The sequence below is a fragment of the Brienomyrus brachyistius genome, chromosome 23 (genome assembly GCF_023856365.1).
Source record: "Brienomyrus brachyistius isolate T26 chromosome 23, BBRACH_0.4, whole genome shotgun sequence".
In the NCBI taxonomy this organism is placed as follows: domain Eukaryota; kingdom Metazoa; phylum Chordata; class Actinopteri; order Osteoglossiformes; family Mormyridae; genus Brienomyrus; species Brienomyrus brachyistius.
This window is the reverse complement of record NC_064555.1, coordinates 19,263,042-19,279,961: the sequence shown is the minus strand read 5'-3', so window position 1 is coordinate 19,279,961 and position 16,920 is coordinate 19,263,042. Positions and strand designations below refer to the sequence as shown.

The window sequence follows — 16,920 nt, the reverse complement described above, 5'->3', positions numbered from 1 at the left end:
GCAGGCGCTCCCTCTGCCTGCAGCTCCCGCACCCGAGGCGCCCCCTCTGCCTGCAGCTCCCGCGCCCGAGGCGCTCCCTCCGCCTCCACAAGTGACTGTACCCCCAGTGACTCCCGTTCCTGACCCCGCTCTAGTCCCTTCTGCCCCAGTCCCCGAGGAGGTCCCAGACAACACCACCACCACTCCTCCCTTGGAGGTAGAGGAGCTTGAGTGGGACCCCTCGGGGACTCTCCTAATGACTCCTCCGCCCTCACCCCAGCGAGTTCGACCCCGCATGTCCGTGTCCCAGAAGGGGAGAGGACACAGGCGTGGGGTTAGGGTCCCTCCCGCCCTGCCCCCTGGCTCACCCTCGCTCGCCTGTGCTGGGGCTCGGAGAGCGCCGGCAGGTCCTGGGCCGCCAGGTCAGCGGTCGCCTGCGGGTCCCCCGCGGAAGCCTCATCGCCCTGCCTCGGTCCTGCCACCGACTCCTTGTCGGTCGCCTGCGGGCTCCCCTGAGGCGGCTCCTCCGTCGCCTGCGGGTCCTCCCGCTCCTGCGTGTCAGAGGACGTCACCGCCTGCTGCGACTCCCCCCCTCTCCTTGCCCTCGCCAGGGTCCCCTTCAGCTCCCTCCAGTTCCCTCCTCATCCCCTCTGTCTGTCCCTCGCCCTGTCTCCTCAACCCCTCTGAGGTCCCCTCCTGCTCCGGCCGCCTGCGGCCCCTCCGACGGCTCCCCGTCATCCGCTGGGGCTCCCTCGGGCTCCCCTTTATTCCCCCTCCTTCTCTCCCTGGCCTCCTGTCTTTGTTCCCCCTGTCTTTGTCCCTCCAATGTTTGCTCCTCGTCCCATCATTCCTCCCGTCTCAGCTCCTCGTCCCCCTGTATTCCCTCCAGTCACTCCTGGTCCTTTTATCCCGCCTGTTCCCTCTGTGTCTCCCTTCCTGATCTGCTTGTCCACTTTTCCCATCCTGTGTCAGGTCCTGTCTTGGTTTCTGCCCCTCTGTCAATTTTGTCTGTCTGTCCTGTTCCCTGTGCCCTGTTAATGGTTTGTTCTTCTGTTCCAGGTCCCGTCTCCCTCGTCTCGTCCGTCGCCTCCCCTGAGGCGCGCCCGAAGATCGCACCTTTGGGGGGGGGTTATGTCACGCCCAGCTCGTACGATCCTCGTGTGTGCCACGCCCCCCTGATTATCCACGTGTGCTTCCTTGATCGTACCCAGCTGTGTCTGATTATGTTTGCGCAGTCTTGTGTATTTAAGTCCGTGTCTTGCGCTGGTTCCTGGTCCGTCATTGATGTTTGTCGATGCCAGTGTTCCGTCCTGCCCTTGCCCTAATTAAATCCCCGTTTACCCCGAAGCCTGCCTGCCTGCCTGTTCCTTGCTCGCTCTCCTGCCTGAGCGATCACTCGTCTCACCGGTCGATCGTGACAGCACTATTATTACTTTTAATTTTTTTAATTTTTATAAATCTTTACAAGGGATGCCAATAATTGCGGAGAGTGCTGTATATGCTGTAAATATATGGTGATACATAAATGTTATGTGAGATACAGCTGGGAAAATCAGCACTGAACGCATCAGCATTTTTCTCAATAAATATATTTCTAATGGGGCTATTGACATGAAATTTACCCCAGATGTTGGTAACAACCCAAGTAATTCACACATACAAAGAAATCAAACAAATAAGTCCATAAATTAAGTTATGTGTAATAAAGTGAAATGACACAGTCAATAGGTATTGAACATGCTTACTGAAATTTATTTAATACTTAGCAGAAAAGCCTTTGTTGGTTATGACATCTTCAAGATACCTCCTGTATGGAGAAGCTAGTCACATGTATTGCTAGTCACATAATTTTGGCCTTTTCTTCCACACAAACTGTTTTCCTATCTTGAAGGTTCTGGAGGCCTCTCCTATGAACTCTGATCTTCAGTTCTTTCCATAGATTTTCAATTGGATTCAAGTCGAGTGATTGGGACATTCTAGCAGCTTTATTTTCTTTCTCTTCAACCAATTGAGAGGTTCCTTGGCTGTGTGTTTGGGATCAGTGTTTTGTTGGAATGTTATTAATATGGATCATATCACATCAAGCATTTTGAAAGAAAATAATTCCATCAAAATAATACATTTCGGTAGCACGTTATTATAATGTTATACCTGTCAGGGTCCGCTCCTGTTGTTCCATTCTGTGTCCCTTCCGCGTTTGGCCAGCAGGTGTCACTCTTTGTATTTTCACCTGCTCCCTGTCAGCTGTATGGCTCAACTTATTGAGCATGTGGTTGCCTGTGAACCCCTCTGTCTTGTGTTCAAATTCCCCTTCCTCTGTTTTTGTTCCTAGGGTTTCTTTTGTATCAGTTTAGTCCTATGATTTTGTATTCAGGTTATTGTTTCTGGTTTTGAGGCTTAATTGTGTTTTATTGATTTTTGTTATTTCCCGCATGTTAGATTCTGTTTCCTTTTTTCTGTCAGTGTCTCACTTTTTCCCTCCCAGTCCCTTGATTTAATTATTAGTGTTATCTGTGACCTGTTTTCCCAGTCTTTGTTAATTAGCCTCACCTGCCCTGTGTTAGTCTTGTTACCCAGTTTAATTTCAGTATTTAAGTCCCTTCCTCAGTTCAGTTCCCCAGTGGTTCGTTCATTGTAATTGTTTGTATGTTTGATTGTTGGAATTCTGCGAAGTTAGATGTATGTCCTGCTTACCTGCCCCGGTTTTGTAATTAGTCTTTGTTTATCCCCATTTACTTTTGACCCCTTGTGTGATAACGGCCAAATAACAGGAGCGGGGATCCAGAAATGTGTGCAACCAAAGCCTTTAATGGTAGCACTATTGCAAAGGTACAGATGGGATTAACCGAGAAGGGTAGTCGAGGTCCAAGAGCAGAGGTCCAAAGCCAGAAGGTCCGTCTGACGAAAGTACACGGGACACGAACACAAAGGGGAAGGGGAACAGGAGATGCCGATCTCAGCGGGCGAGGAAGGTCAGGTTCGGGAGCGGGTCTGGGGAGAGGAAAAGGAGCAGGTAAGGTAAGCACACAAGGTGGACGGAACAGGTAGGAAAGAACGGGTTGACGCAGGACAAAATAATGCTTGGTAAGGCTCATTAACATGGCTCAATACTTCGCACCGTTCTGCCGGTGATCTGTGCTTAAGACTGCTCGTTCATCAAGCGTGACGCGGAGCACCCGGCGGGCTTCGCCTGCATGGGCTTGACAGTACCCCCCCCTTGACGGCCGCCTCCTGGAGGCCGGTGCCGTTTACAGGGTCTGCCCCGCGGCCAGGGAGCCAGGGTACAGCGCATGAAATGCGGTTCGGAGAACCGGATCCAACTGTGAGCTGGCCGCAATCCAGCTGCGTTCCTCCGGAGGACAACCTGCCCAATCCACCAGGTACAGCAATTGTCCCCGGCGGCGACGGGATTGTAGGATGGCTCGGATCTGATTGGAGAACGTCTCTTTGGGTACAGGTACCGGGGTCTCCATGCTCGGGATCAAATCCGTCCGTAGGGGGCTACGTTTAGCAGGCTTGATCAGAGACACATGAAAGGTAGGACAGATACGATACACACGGGGCAATTGGAGTCGGATGGCCACTGGCCCCACCCGGCGCAGAATGCGGAATGGACCGATGTACCGGGCGGTAAACTTACGGCACCCCGGAATGCGTAAATTCTTCGTAGACAGCCAGACCAGTTGTCCTGCTCGGTAAGTTGTTCCTGCACGCCGTCGGCGGTCTGTCTGGGCTCTCTGTCTTTCTGTCTGACTTCGGAGGGACTGTTGTACCCGTTGCCAAGCTCCCCGGCTTCTCCGATTCCACTCCTCAACTAGGGGCACGGGTCCTCCCGGGGAATCCCACGGGAAGAGGGGCGATTGGTATCCAAGAACGCACTGGATGGGAGAAACGTTAGACGAGGAACTCACCCGGGCATTGATTGCATATTCTGCCCAAACCAGGTGAGCAGCCCAACTGGCTGGGTCTCCTCGACATAGCATCTGGAGAGCCTTGGCCACCTCCTGGTTGGTTCGTTCGGCTAGCCCGTTGGATTGGGGGTGATAAGCAGAAGACAAGTTGAGGTTGATGCGTAACTTTAGCAAATCTCTTTAGAAACCCGAGAGCTGAACTGGGGCCCTCGGTCGGAGACGATGTCCTCCGGAATTCTGTAATAGCGGAACAGGGTTGAGATGAGTATCTCTGCTAGATCGCTCGCTGAGGGAAGTTTGGGGAGTGCTACTAGATGACACATCTTGGAAAACCTATCCACGATGGTTAAAACAGTGGTTTTACCTTTAGATCGGGGCAGATCCATGATGAAATCCATCGCGATGTGGGACCAGGGACGAGATGGGACTGGGGGAGGCTGGAGAAGACCGGCGGGAGCTTGGTGGGAAGCCTTGATTTTGGCACACTCTGGGCAGGAATCCACGTAGTCCTGTGTGTCCTTCCTCCAGCCCGGCCACCAGTACCGCCGAGACACCAGGCGTTGGGTCGTACCTACCCCCAGGTGTCCGCTGCTGTGGTGAGCGTGCACCCACCTTAGTAACGCCTCTCGATGTCTTCTGGGCACATAAAGTGACCCGGGTGGACACCCCAAGGGTGGATGTCTCCCCTCGTTCTCTTGTCGGATGGTCTCCTCCAGGGTCCAGGTAATGGCAGAAGCGAAACACTTGGGGTCGAGTATCAGGGTTATTTCATCCGAAGTTGCTGGTGGGTCATATTGCCGTGAGAGGGCATCCGCTTGAACGTTCTTGCTCCCGGGTTCATATTGCACCTTAAACTCGAATCGGGAGAACCACTGTGCCCAGCGGACCTGACGAGCAGAAAGCCGCTTAGCGGATTGGAGATACTCCAGGTTCCGGTGGTCGGTCAAAACCAGGAAGGGATGTCGGGCTCCCTCCAGCCAGTGTCGCCACTCCTCCAGAGCCAGACGTTTGGCCAGCAACTCACGATCTCCCACCGGGTAGTTATGCTCGGCGGGCGAGAGTTTGCGGGAGAAATAGGCGCAGGGATGTCCTGAATGAGGACCTCTACCTCAAAGGGAAGATCAGGACGTGGTTGAGTTAACACGGGAGCAGTACAAAAGGCTCCTTTAAGTCGATCAAACGCCCGGGAACTGACTCACCTGCAGGCTGCGAGTATAATTGAGCGCATTGATGCTTCAGCATGGGTGTCACCGATTGTTGTTACTCAGAAAAAGTCAGGAAAAATTCGCATGTGCGTTGATCTGCGCAAACCCAACAAAGCAGTCATTGTGGATGCATTTCCGCTGCCCCATATAGGTGAACTGTTGTCTAACCTAAAAGGCGCCACCGTCTTCTCCACAATTGACCTGGCTAATGCTGCCTACCAGCTGCCCTTACATGAAAACAGCCGTGACCTTACAGCATTTATCACCCATGATGGCTTGTTCCGCTTTTGTCGTGTACCATAAGGGTTTGCCTCAGCTCCTGCCACATTTCAGAAAATGATGAGCATTGTCCTTGCTGGCCTGTCAGGGGTAAAGAAGTACCTGGACGACATAATTATACATGACCGTGACATTCCCGTGCACGACAAAGCTTTGGTAGTCGTTCTGCATCGGTTGAAATCTGCTGGCTTACAACTCAATGAAGAGAAGTGCCGTTTCCGCCAGCCTAAATTGCCTTTCCTTGGACATATCGTTTCAGCTGATGGACTGCAACCTGGCCCAGGACGTATATGGGCCATTGCTGATGCACCTGCACCTACTGATGCCTCAACTCTTCGCTCCTTCCTTGGACTGCTTTCATGGTACTCCAAGTTCCTGCCGAACCACGCTACTGTGGTGGAACCCATACAAGCATGCCTGAGGTTGACTGACTGTGCTATTCAATGGACAAATGAGGCACAGGCTAGTATCGAGACCGTTAAGAAAATGCTGGTTCATAGCCAGGCCCTAGCTTTATTTGACCCCGCATTGCATAGCATAGTGTCCGCAGATGCATCTGACTATGGTCTAGGTGGCGTATTGTCACAAGTGGACCCAGACAAGATTGAAAGGGCTGTGACGTTTGCATGCTGAACTCTCTCTGCTGCTGAACGTAAATATGCTACAGTAGAAAAGGAAGCTCTAGCATGCGTATGGGCTGTTGAGCGATGGCGTACATACCTTTGGGGATGTCGCTTTACCCTACGGACCGACCACCAGGCGTTGACGACCCTGCTGACCACAAAGGGCGTTGGGTGTGCTGGCCTAAGGGTGTCAAGATGGTCTGCTCGTCTCATGTCCTACAACTATGACGTCATCTACCGCCCAGGTGCTGAAAATGATTACTATATTAAATGGCCAGAGGTTGCCTCTACTCCGAGCATTACCACAGACACTGTTATTACATTTCATTCATCTGTGTTCAGCTGTCATGGCAACCCACTCAGCATTGTGCCGGATAACGGTGTCCAGTTCACCTCTGCTGCCTTTTCTGCTTTCTTAGAAGACAGACAAATCCACCATCACCGTTCATCTCTCTACTACCCTGCTGCCAATGGGCAAATTGAGAGATTTAACCGAGTGCTTAAGCAAACGATACAGATAGCCATTCAACAACAGAAGCCAGCGGTGACTGACTTTTTGCACGTTTACCGTGCTACTCCTCACGCCACAACTGCGACTTCCCCTTTCCAGCTACTTTGTGGACGGCCACAAAGCTGACTCTGCTGCCTCCCACTCCTGCGCCTACACAGACCGGCATGGACGTACGTCGCAGGCTCAGCCAGCACCAGCACAAAATGAAGGCGTACACTAATGCCAAACGTGGTGCTCGTCCTCCTCCTTTTCAAAAAGGGGACAGGGTGCGTGTGAGAAACCCGCTACATGTGCCTAAGGGCCACAGGAAGTTCAGCGACCCTCTTACAATAAGGGAGAAGGTTGGTGAGGGTACATATAGACTGAGTACTGGCAATACATGGAATGCCTCCCACCATACTGGATTTCCTGACACTACAACTACGTCTACAAAGGAGGACGCTTATCCAGCTAACCATTCTCCTGAACCTAGGCCCATGCGAGATGCTCCCCAGCCTACCTGGCTGAAGGACTATGTCACTTGAATGCTGCACTTTCATATCGTGATGCATATGGTGTTTCACTAGGTTACTTTCCGTTGTTAAATTATCAATGCACATCACGGTGATGTTGCAGTCAGTAGGGTTAGTTCCGCATACCCGTGTTACTATTTCTGGAAAGCGCTTTATTTCGTTGTATGTGACCAAGAATAAGCTAACGGAATGTTACTACTTTAAGCCACAGGACGTTTACCTCATATGTTTTGAGTAATATTTAGGGTAGGTGCTCCTTCTTAAAAAAAGGGGAAAATGTTGTGTTGTGTGCCTCTATTTGAATAGCGGAAGCACCTATACAGGATGTACTATGCATGAGGTTGGACAGGATGTTACCCGTATGCGCGAGTTCTGCAACATGACTAGTAAAGGACTGGTTGATATATTTCTTCTCACCATCATTTATTACATCAAAACACTACACAAGCCTTTAGTTAAAAAATTAACCAGTCAGTTACAAAACCTCAAAAAGACATTTAGAAGTCTGTAGTTAATGATGATCAAATCACTTTCAAATTATTTACGACATTTACAAGAAATAGACACATAGTTGAGGGTTACCTAATTAGTGTTTGAGAAGTGCCGGTGTTGTGTTGCTCCTGTCTTGCACAAACTGTGTTCGATTCTCACGTGTCTTTGGCATTGCGTCAATTATCCACCATGTGTGAGCTGTTCCGTTCAGTTTCTGACCTCCCTGTGTTTGCTTCTTAGGTGCTTGCATTAGTCCTGGTAAGAAGTGAATAAAAAAGCCTGGTCCTTCCCCGCAATCCAAGCCTCCTCCTCATTCTCCGCTCTCGGGTTGGCTAGGTCTGCTCAGCGCTGCTGTATTTCACAGCAGCCTTAGTTGGTAAAAAGGGGTAACACTGTTTAAAGCCTAATTTTTTTCTTTTCTACGTGCTGCTAAGGCAATTTAGCGTGTTCGTTTATGTTATTACAGTTTGGGTAAATGGAGTTTTACTTCCGGGAATTGCTCACGTCTTTGGCAAATTGATCTTTGTGTGTAAAGTAGGAAACTGGGAAGCTGGGAAACAGACAGAAACTGGGAATACAGGTGAAAGTTACCAAGTTTATTTGCTACGGTGACCCACGCTCCGGCCCCACTTCTTACGGCAGTAGAGCATGGAGCCGCCGGCAGAGCTGCGGCCGTAGGAAAACCCGCTGGTGGGGTTACAGGCCTAGCGCTGTCCTCAGTTTCGGAGATGAGGGCTAATTTTACAGCTACATCTGATGGAGTGATGGCAATGTTGGAGTCGATGAAAGGAGAAATGAACGTATGTAATATACAGTATGGAATAACATTGGACTAACTGATGACAACTGAGGTCCATCATGATCCATTTCTCTGGGAGAGATCACCCACATTGGATATATATGGAAACTCAGCATCTGAACTTTCCTTTTCCCGCATACCTATATTTGGACACACCAAATATCCAATAGTTAAGCGCATGATAAAAATTTTATATGATGTTCAGAAATATTTAAGAGGAGCCACTCCTTTGTCTCAGTCTAGCCCAATATGGGGCAACCAACAGTTTACAGCTGGAAGAGCAGATCCTGTTTTCAAGGTTTGGGCCTCCAAAGGTATAAAATATATTACAGATTTACATCACACTGATTTAGACATGATAATATCATTTGAAGTGCTGAGAAGCAAGTATAAACTTTTTTACAAGTATCTTCAATATACAAATATATACAAAAAACAGAAACACATGCTAAGGAAACCTTCACAAACACAAGTTGAGGTCATGTAAGGAAAAGACCATTATAATTTATTAATATTTCAATCAATGGAAAATTCAAAGTATAAACTGGTGGTATAGAGAGAAGATTTAAAGTCTGAAATTACAGCGGAAAATAGCCTGTGCTAAGGTAAATAAACAAACAATATATGCAAATCTTAAATTACTGCCATACAATTGGCTAATGCAAACATAGGTCATACCAGAGAAATTTAACAGACTTAATAAAATTATTGTAGATGTTTGTCTTGCATGTACTGAAGTGAAAGGGAGTTCAGAAAAAATTCAAAATTTTGGGAGGATGTACAAACTGTGATGGGAAAAATAAGATCTAAACCAATTCCACTGCATCTTAAACTTTTTCTTCTTGGTTTATACACAGGAACATATAAATACAATAAGAGTGATTGGACCATTGATGTAGCACAAGGCTGGGAGAGGCCTGGGTGTTCCTGTTTGCCTATTGTTTATGTTAATTTTGTATGTTTCTGTATTAAGGATGGAAAACTCCATATAAATGTTTTAAAAGCATGACAATATAAACACTGGAAGAAAATCTTTACATTACAATTCCCAGGATAAAGCATATTATATAGCTCTGATTTATACAGAAAAAGTTATGGTCTTAAAAAACACTGATAAACAATTTTAAGACTTTGTGCCTAGTTCTCCTCCTCTGTGTGACTGCTGCCGGGCTCGGAATAAAAGATCCATTCAATAAATAAATGTCCAATAAGAAACCCATTAGGGAGACGCAATGTTTAGAGACCACAATTTAATGCCGTACTGAACAAAGAGATTGGAAGATCATTGTCAAAGCCTCTATTACCAGTCCAGTTGAGCACACAGCAAAGGTTGAATAGAGGTAGACAGCTCAACTCTCCCTTGATAAGAAATAGTCAGAGAGTTCACACAATATTTGTTTATCACTCTTGCACCATCCAAAAATGGCATCAGCTTTTGGTCAATGTCAGTGTGTGAGATGAACTTTATGAACAATAGATAACGGTGCCTAGGAGGAAGAGGCACATGAACAGGGACAGAGGCCCCCCTACTATGGGAAGGGGGCTTGGAAATGGTAAAAGTTGTCAATTAGGGGGCTTTTTACAAACCCCTTTTTAACAGATGCTGCTGGGTAAACAGATGCATTAAAGGACAGCGTCTGTGAAAAGCAAAATGGCTGATTAAATGCATCCTGGGGAAGAAGTGGTTAAAGTTGAGTGATGTTATCACAGGATGTGGTTGTTTACATTCAGCTGACTAGTGGCGCATCCAGGCTCAATGAGTGTTCAGCCCCCACAGATTTTACTCAGATGATGTAGGCTTCTAAAAACATTATGTTTTGCTGATTCAAGCTCAGTGTTGTCCAGTGGAACCTCATGCGATCTCGACATTCTACAGCAAGCACCTGAGCTTCTACATCAAATAATGATCTACATGGCATGACACAAGACACTCAAGCAGCCCATCTGCTCATACAGATTGATTCAAGCTAACAGAGGATAAACACACCTACAGGAAAGAGCTTTCACTGAAGGTTTTTTTACACTGAGAGACAGTGCTCTTTGGACTCAGAGGTGTTCAGTATACCTAGTGCTTATCTAAGTTTTTAAAGTTCTAAAAGTTTTAAAAGTCCAGTGAAAGTTCATGGGGCCTTAGGGGGCTCAATCAAGTCACACCCTCACTACTCATGCTTGCCGTCTCTGCTCCTTAGCAAGTGGCTCACCTTGTTGGTCATGCCGATCGCGATGGATGTGCAAACGAGCACCACAGCCACAAACAGGCAGACGAGAAAGGTGGGCTCCCCATCTCCATGGAGACGAAGGTACACCATGCGGCGGCCCCGGTAATCCAGGTGTGAGGCGTGCACCTGGCACAGGGTGCAGAGAACCAGTAGCGTGTGGAAGAGCTGGTGGCCCTGTCCCAGGAAGTCACAGCGTCCGGCCAGCCAGCGCTCAGGCAGCAGCAGAGTGAAGAAGAGGGCGCTGGCCAGGAAGAAGACCACCTGCCCGGCGTGGAAGAGGGCAGCAGGGTCCAGCTCACACACCGGTAGGCAACCCGACAGGCGCCAGAACACTGGACTGGTGTCCCAGGCATAGGCCAAGGCGGACGGCAGCACCTGGCCCAGCTTGCGTATGGAGCTTGGAGAGCTATGACTGCAGTACTTTCCAAAGCAGCAGCCAAGGCAGGAGAAGCAGCAGAGCAGAGCCGCCACTGGCATGAACGGGCCAAGCAGCCAGTGGGGCCAATCATCCGGCACTGCATAGTGGAAGTGCACCGCGGCACTGCCGTACTGGTAAAGGGCCACGCCCACATAGTCTAGAAAGAAGAGGGCGTAGTGAGTGAGCTCGGAGCGGGGAGCCAGGAGGTGGGCGACTGCGCTAAAGCTCATGTAGCAGAAAGAGGACAAGAGGAGGATGAGAAGAGGCCAGGAATGGGCATCGCCAGCAAAGTCCACCACCTCTGCCAACTCCCTGAACCACACCAGGACCAGCAGCGCCCCCAGCAGGTGTGTCCACACGTTGACCGTCTCGTTGTGGCGTTGGAAGAGGGACAGGAGATAGTAGCGCCAGTCCTGGTGCAATGGCCGGTAGCCTGTGAGGACGTGGCGCTCTCTGAAGAAGTGGGGCACCTCACTGTCCCTCAGGGTGGCTGGCAGGCAGGGTATCACCGTCACCAGCCTGTGGGTCACCTGCTGCAGGGACACGGGCAAACGGCCGCTCCTCTCCATGGCGACAGTCACCATGACTGCTCGATCAGGTGGGCTCAGCCTATTAAAAATGCAGTAGTCGTATATAAGAAGTACACAATGTATACACACTATTCTATAGAATATAATTCATAGATGCAATCTTTATTGTGAAGAAAAAAATGAAGTACAATTTGAGCAACCTTTCTAACTATTTTATGGATTGGGTGTCTTCAAAGGTATGACATGGTGGAGCCTGAAGAAAAGGCGTGAAAGGAACATTTTTCACTCAACCAGCCTGAGAACCTGTCACTGATTTCAAAGAAATCTGCAATCTGTGCTGGATTCTGGCCCTTCAGGACCAGAACTAGGGATCCCAGCTGTACGGACCGGTATACTTTCCATGTTTAAGCTGAAGCAGTGAAAGACACTGCATTTGTCACCCTTATCAAGGGAAAATCTTTGACTGTGCAGTTTCCCAGTTCAAGAGTCATTGCTTCTGATAGCAGAGCATTGATACAACATCAGACAAAGTGCAACATCAGAGGAGAGCAAGGAAAGACGTCTATCACAGAATATTCTACTCATTTATAATTAGTACATAGGCTTCGATGTAAAGGTTCCCTCTCTGCCTACAGATAACATTTGCTTCAAAATTCTTGACAATTTCACAAATATAAGTTTTACGTGTACTGTATAAATCTGAAAAAAAGAGTGTTATTATTTAACATAATTTTCTTTAGTGTGCATCATAAATGACACTAATATACATCAAAATCTATGCGAGCTTCGTTAACAGAGTACTTCTATTGTAAATGTGGATTTTGAGAATTCTGCCTTGTCAGGGGATGAGGACAAAACATAATTTAATGTCGATGAAATTTAACTAAACCGTGCATCCAGTTCACGTCGTATCGTGCCTAAATAAAAATAACTATGTAAACTGGGTCAGTGCGATATTAGAGTTAACTGGGGAAAACTGGTTACTGTCATGTTGTTTGCTAAAATTCTAAATGTTACTTGGGGAAATCAAGCCACTTTTGTACATTCATCTATCATCTGTCACTGCCATCCAAGAATCGCACGCCCAAAAGATGACAAATGCGATATGTAAAGCGTTGATTCATATTTTGGCCCCATTAAGTTTGAAGTACTATGAATAACTTGATCCATACCTTAGTATCGCTGTATTCTTCAGAAGAAGTCGCTCCTCTCCGGTCGCACTTCGCTGGTAGTACTCTGTGTTCTATACCCAGGGGCCAGGCTCGCACCCCGCCCCGCCGCTGAGTGACAGCTGAAATGTAGCGGACCCGCACTGTTATCCAGCGGGGCGGGCGCAGGACGTTCAACAGCATGAACTGCTGCTCAAGGCTGCAGTGAACTCACTTCTGAATCGTGCATGAGACGAGCAATGGGCACAAGGAAACGAAACGGATAACGCTTTTTAACAGATTAGCGCTTGCCTGCGTCGCACCGAAGTCTGCCTGTGTCATGCTGGGACCTATTCCTCCACACTTCGCTAACCCGGAAAGCGAAAAAACCGGGGGCGGGCGAGCGGGCGGTGGTGTCATGAAAGTTTGCTGTATTCTGCTTTTGTCTAATTTTGTAGTTCTTAACCCAAACCAATTGTAGCTCTTACATGTTGATAAAAATCTTGTTATTTCGGGCCTTACATCTGTTGGTGTATTATTAATAGATTTTTTTTCTTATTATCAGAAATAGTATTTTCAGCTCGAATGCATAATATAAATCTATAGGTGTAGTTTATCATTTTAAGTATTTTAAGTAAATGTCTATACTTTTATATACCTGTGTAATACAACAGCATTTCTATAGAATGCTTTTTTCCTCACATATCGCCAGTCTTTCTCGCTCTTGTCGGTTTCTCCTCTTTAACATCAGGAGGATACGTCCATTTCTTTCCACTCAGGCTACCCAGATTCTCGTCCAGTCCCTCGTCATCTCACGCCTTGACTACTGCAACTCGCTTCTAGCGGGTTTACCACTGAGCGCCATCCGTCCCCTCCAACTGATTCAGAATGCAGCTGCTCGTCTTGTTTTCAACCTTCCCAAGTTCTCCCACACCACTCCTTTGCTGCGCTCCCTCCACTGGCTTCCTGTAGCTGCCCGCATTAGATTAAAAACACTGATGCTCGCATACAAAACCAAAAATTGTCTGGCACCATCCTACCTAAAGGACCTCATCACACCCCGCACTGCACCACGATCACTCCGATCCTCCATCACTGCTCGACTGGTCCCACCTCCCCTCAAGGCACAAGGAAGACACACATCTCGGCTCTTCTCTGTCCTGGCACATAATTGGTGGAATGAACTCCCCCTAGATGTCCGAACAGCTGAATCCTTGAATGTCTTCAAGCGACGACTCAAAACATTCCTTTTTGAGAAATACCTGACGTAGTACTTCTGTATTCTTACTCGGCTCTTTTTCTGGTGTGTGTTTTTTTAAAAAAAAATTCTGCACTACTCAACGGAGTTTTCAGACAGACGGTATTCATAGCTTGGGTCCTTATTGAGCTAGCTTCGGAAATTCATCGCAGAGTTTCAAAGCACTTATGTAAGTCGCTCTGACTAAGGGCGTCTGCCAAATACCGTAAATGTAAATGTAGATATTTATTGGCTGCTGCCATGACCGTTTAGAGTTCACTATCTATGGTGCTTCATGCCCATACACGTTGGGTTATTATGTCATGTCTTGTGTGACGTCCTATGTCCAATAGTATTCATTTGTCAATTTTTGCCACTACAGTCACTTTAAAACAACACTGGGATGTTCACATCCGACCTCATTTTATCCGTATTAACTGCACTGGTGGTTGCATTTACTGCACCTTGTGCTATTTATGGTCTTTCATGCCCATACAGGGTATATCGTGTTATTAACTTATGTACTTTGCGATGTCTTACGTCCAAAATGGTTCATATGTCAATTTTTCTTCAACACTGCACACTAGTTATGCCTGTGTTTTATTATGTAATTATGTCCTGTATGATGTCTTATGTCTTAAGTTGTTCATATGTAAATTTTTCTTCTACTCAGCACACTTTAGTTTACATTTTTAATTACTCGTTATGTGTGAATGCACTGTCTGGACTGTTGTTGTACTCCGTACAATGGCAATAAAAGAATTAAACGTGATTTTAATTGTCGTTCTACGACGACAGAACTCATTGAAGGACACATTAACCCTCGTTCACAACCGAGGAGACACAGCTGCCAAAGAGGCCCAGCAGAGAATCCATCTCCTGCACCAGCTGGGGAAGTTCAACCTGCCTCAGGAGCTGCTGTTTCAGTTCCACTCCACAATAATCCAGTCTGGTCTCTGCACGTCCATCACTGTCTGGTTTGGTTCGGCCGCCAAACAGGACAGGAAGAGACTATAACGGACAGTCGGGACTGCAGGATGAATTATTGGTGCAGACCTGCCCTCCATTCAGGACTTGGCCAGAGACAGGAAATGGGCAGAATCCCTGCAGACCCATCACACCCTGGTCACACTCATCCCCTCTGGCAGGCGCTTACAGAGCACTGTATGCCAAAACTGCCAGACATATGGACCTTTACTTTCCACAGGCCGTCACTCTGATGAACACTTAAGTATCAAGGACATACTTGTGCAATAATCTGCTATCACCAAGCATCCACTCTACCTCATGTATACATAGTAACCAGCATTTTGCACTATGCACTTTTGCACTATGGCCCTCTGGCTTAAATCCCTTCTGTACAAACTGTATTTTTGTAGCCCTTTTTTGTTGTATATCTGTCCTCTTAAGTGTACTGAGAGTGACAAAAAAACGAGTTTTTTTTGTATGTGTAAACAGCCAATAAAGCTGATTCTGATTATCCTGCGTCCTTCTCAAATTCTCCCATCAAAGTGTTTTTTTTTCACCATATGTAAGTTCAATATATCTAATAAAATATGTCTTTAAATTTACTTAAAAATAAGTGTGGACGTCATACATACTCTGCCTTCAAGCAGTATTGTAAAGTGTGTGAGATTCCCTTTTCTATCTGGCTGCTCCTGGAATAATTTAAATAGCCACTAGAGGTCAGTGTCTCTGCGCGGTGAATTACTGCCGCCTTACTTTCTGGAATTTTTCAGTCATGAAATTTAGAAAAGGAGAGAATCTTTGTTGACTTAAAAAAAATAATAATACTATGAAAAGTGTGAAAGATTTAGTTTGTCTGTGGTACCTTACGATTCACTACACAACTGTGATCTTTTGGCGACACTTGACATGGGACAAAACATGGGCCTATTAGACAGGATGCCTCTTAAATGCATCCCTTTACCACCGAGGCTTGACCCTGCAGGACTTGCAGTCTGTTGAAGACTTGCCACTCAATAAGAACTTTTGAGGGTAACAGAAGCTATTTAGCTGCTGGCTGTGAGGACAGTATTTAATGTCTCTTAATACAATTCCAGTAAGATGGAACAGTCAGTGGACCTCAGCGACAATGGGACAGCGATCGATGAGCATGTGAGGACCCCCCCCCCCCCCCCCCCACTGCCTGAGTTTTTGTTCAGACCCTTTTTTATAAGACATTAATTAGCAATATTTATTTATTCTTTTTCTTTTTATATATGATAAGTGTCTTGTTATAGAGCGGAGCTATTCAAATCACGGTCCTCGAGAGTCAAGCACTGCTGGTTTTCCAGCATCCCTTTACCTGTGCGCCAGGTGTGAAGCCTCTGTAGCCAATCAGCATCAGTAATTATTAAACTAACTACCTGGGAGAACTGAAAACATGGCCTGGATTTGGAATTGAGGGGGCCGATTTGAAGAGCCTTGATATAAAGCATGTAGAACACTGAAGATGGTCTCACTTTGAAAAATGTTGATGACATTTAAATCTCAGACCTTTCAGTGTGACCTGTTAAAGCTCAGACAGTTTCAGTACCACAGCATGAGCCCCTGATCACCGTAACTGGAGCGTTGCTCAGACATTTCCTGCTGATTAGGTGATTTCTGCCACTAGAACAATGCCTGTCTATCTAACACTGAGCTGAACTGGCCATTCCCTCACTTATGCCACCATGACACATGGGGCAGGCTTAAAACATCATGAATGCCTGTTGTATTTCAGTCTAACAAGTTTAGGTGCTGCTCATCCAAATTGTTACTTCAAAGTGAGTTCTAATTCAAGACCCCGTGGCCCCAGTCAAAAATTAGTGGGGACACTTTAGTTTGGGACTGAGAAAGAACTTCTTCTCACAGCGTGTAATTGGAGTATGGAATAGTCTACCCAAGGGGGTAATGCAAGCTAAGACCCTAGATTCCTTCAAATCTGAACGTGACAAGATCCTGCCAACTTTAAATTATTAGTTTAATTCCCTCCAAGTGAGCTCGATGAGTTGAAGTGCCTCCTCTCATTTGTAACTTTATGTTCTTATATTCTAACATAACCATTTATCCAGA

The 16,920-nt window shown here is 47.0% G+C and overlaps 1 protein-coding gene across 2 annotated transcripts; it reads right to left on the bottom strand.

The window, feature by feature from the left end:
- Window positions 1–8,795: 8,795 nt before the first annotated feature.
- On the bottom strand, window positions 8,796–13,843 carry paqr7a (progestin and adipoQ receptor family member VII, a). Of its 2 annotated transcripts, XM_048994142.1 has the most exons (3): window positions 13,667–13,843; window positions 12,651–12,769; window positions 8,796–11,557 (listed from the first exon to the last, which is right to left on the bottom strand). In XM_048994142.1, the coding sequence occupies exon 3, from the start codon at window positions 11,530–11,532 to the stop codon at window positions 10,471–10,473; it is 1,062 nt and encodes a 353-aa protein (XP_048850099.1). In that variant the 5' UTR covers window positions 11,533–11,557; window positions 12,651–12,769; window positions 13,667–13,843; the 3' UTR covers window positions 8,796–10,470. The 2 variants fall into 2 exon arrangements, with proteins under 2 accessions (XP_048850099.1, XP_048850098.1); XM_048994141.1 differs by having other exon boundaries at window positions 12,651–13,843.
- Window positions 13,844–16,920: the final 3,077 nt, after the last annotated feature.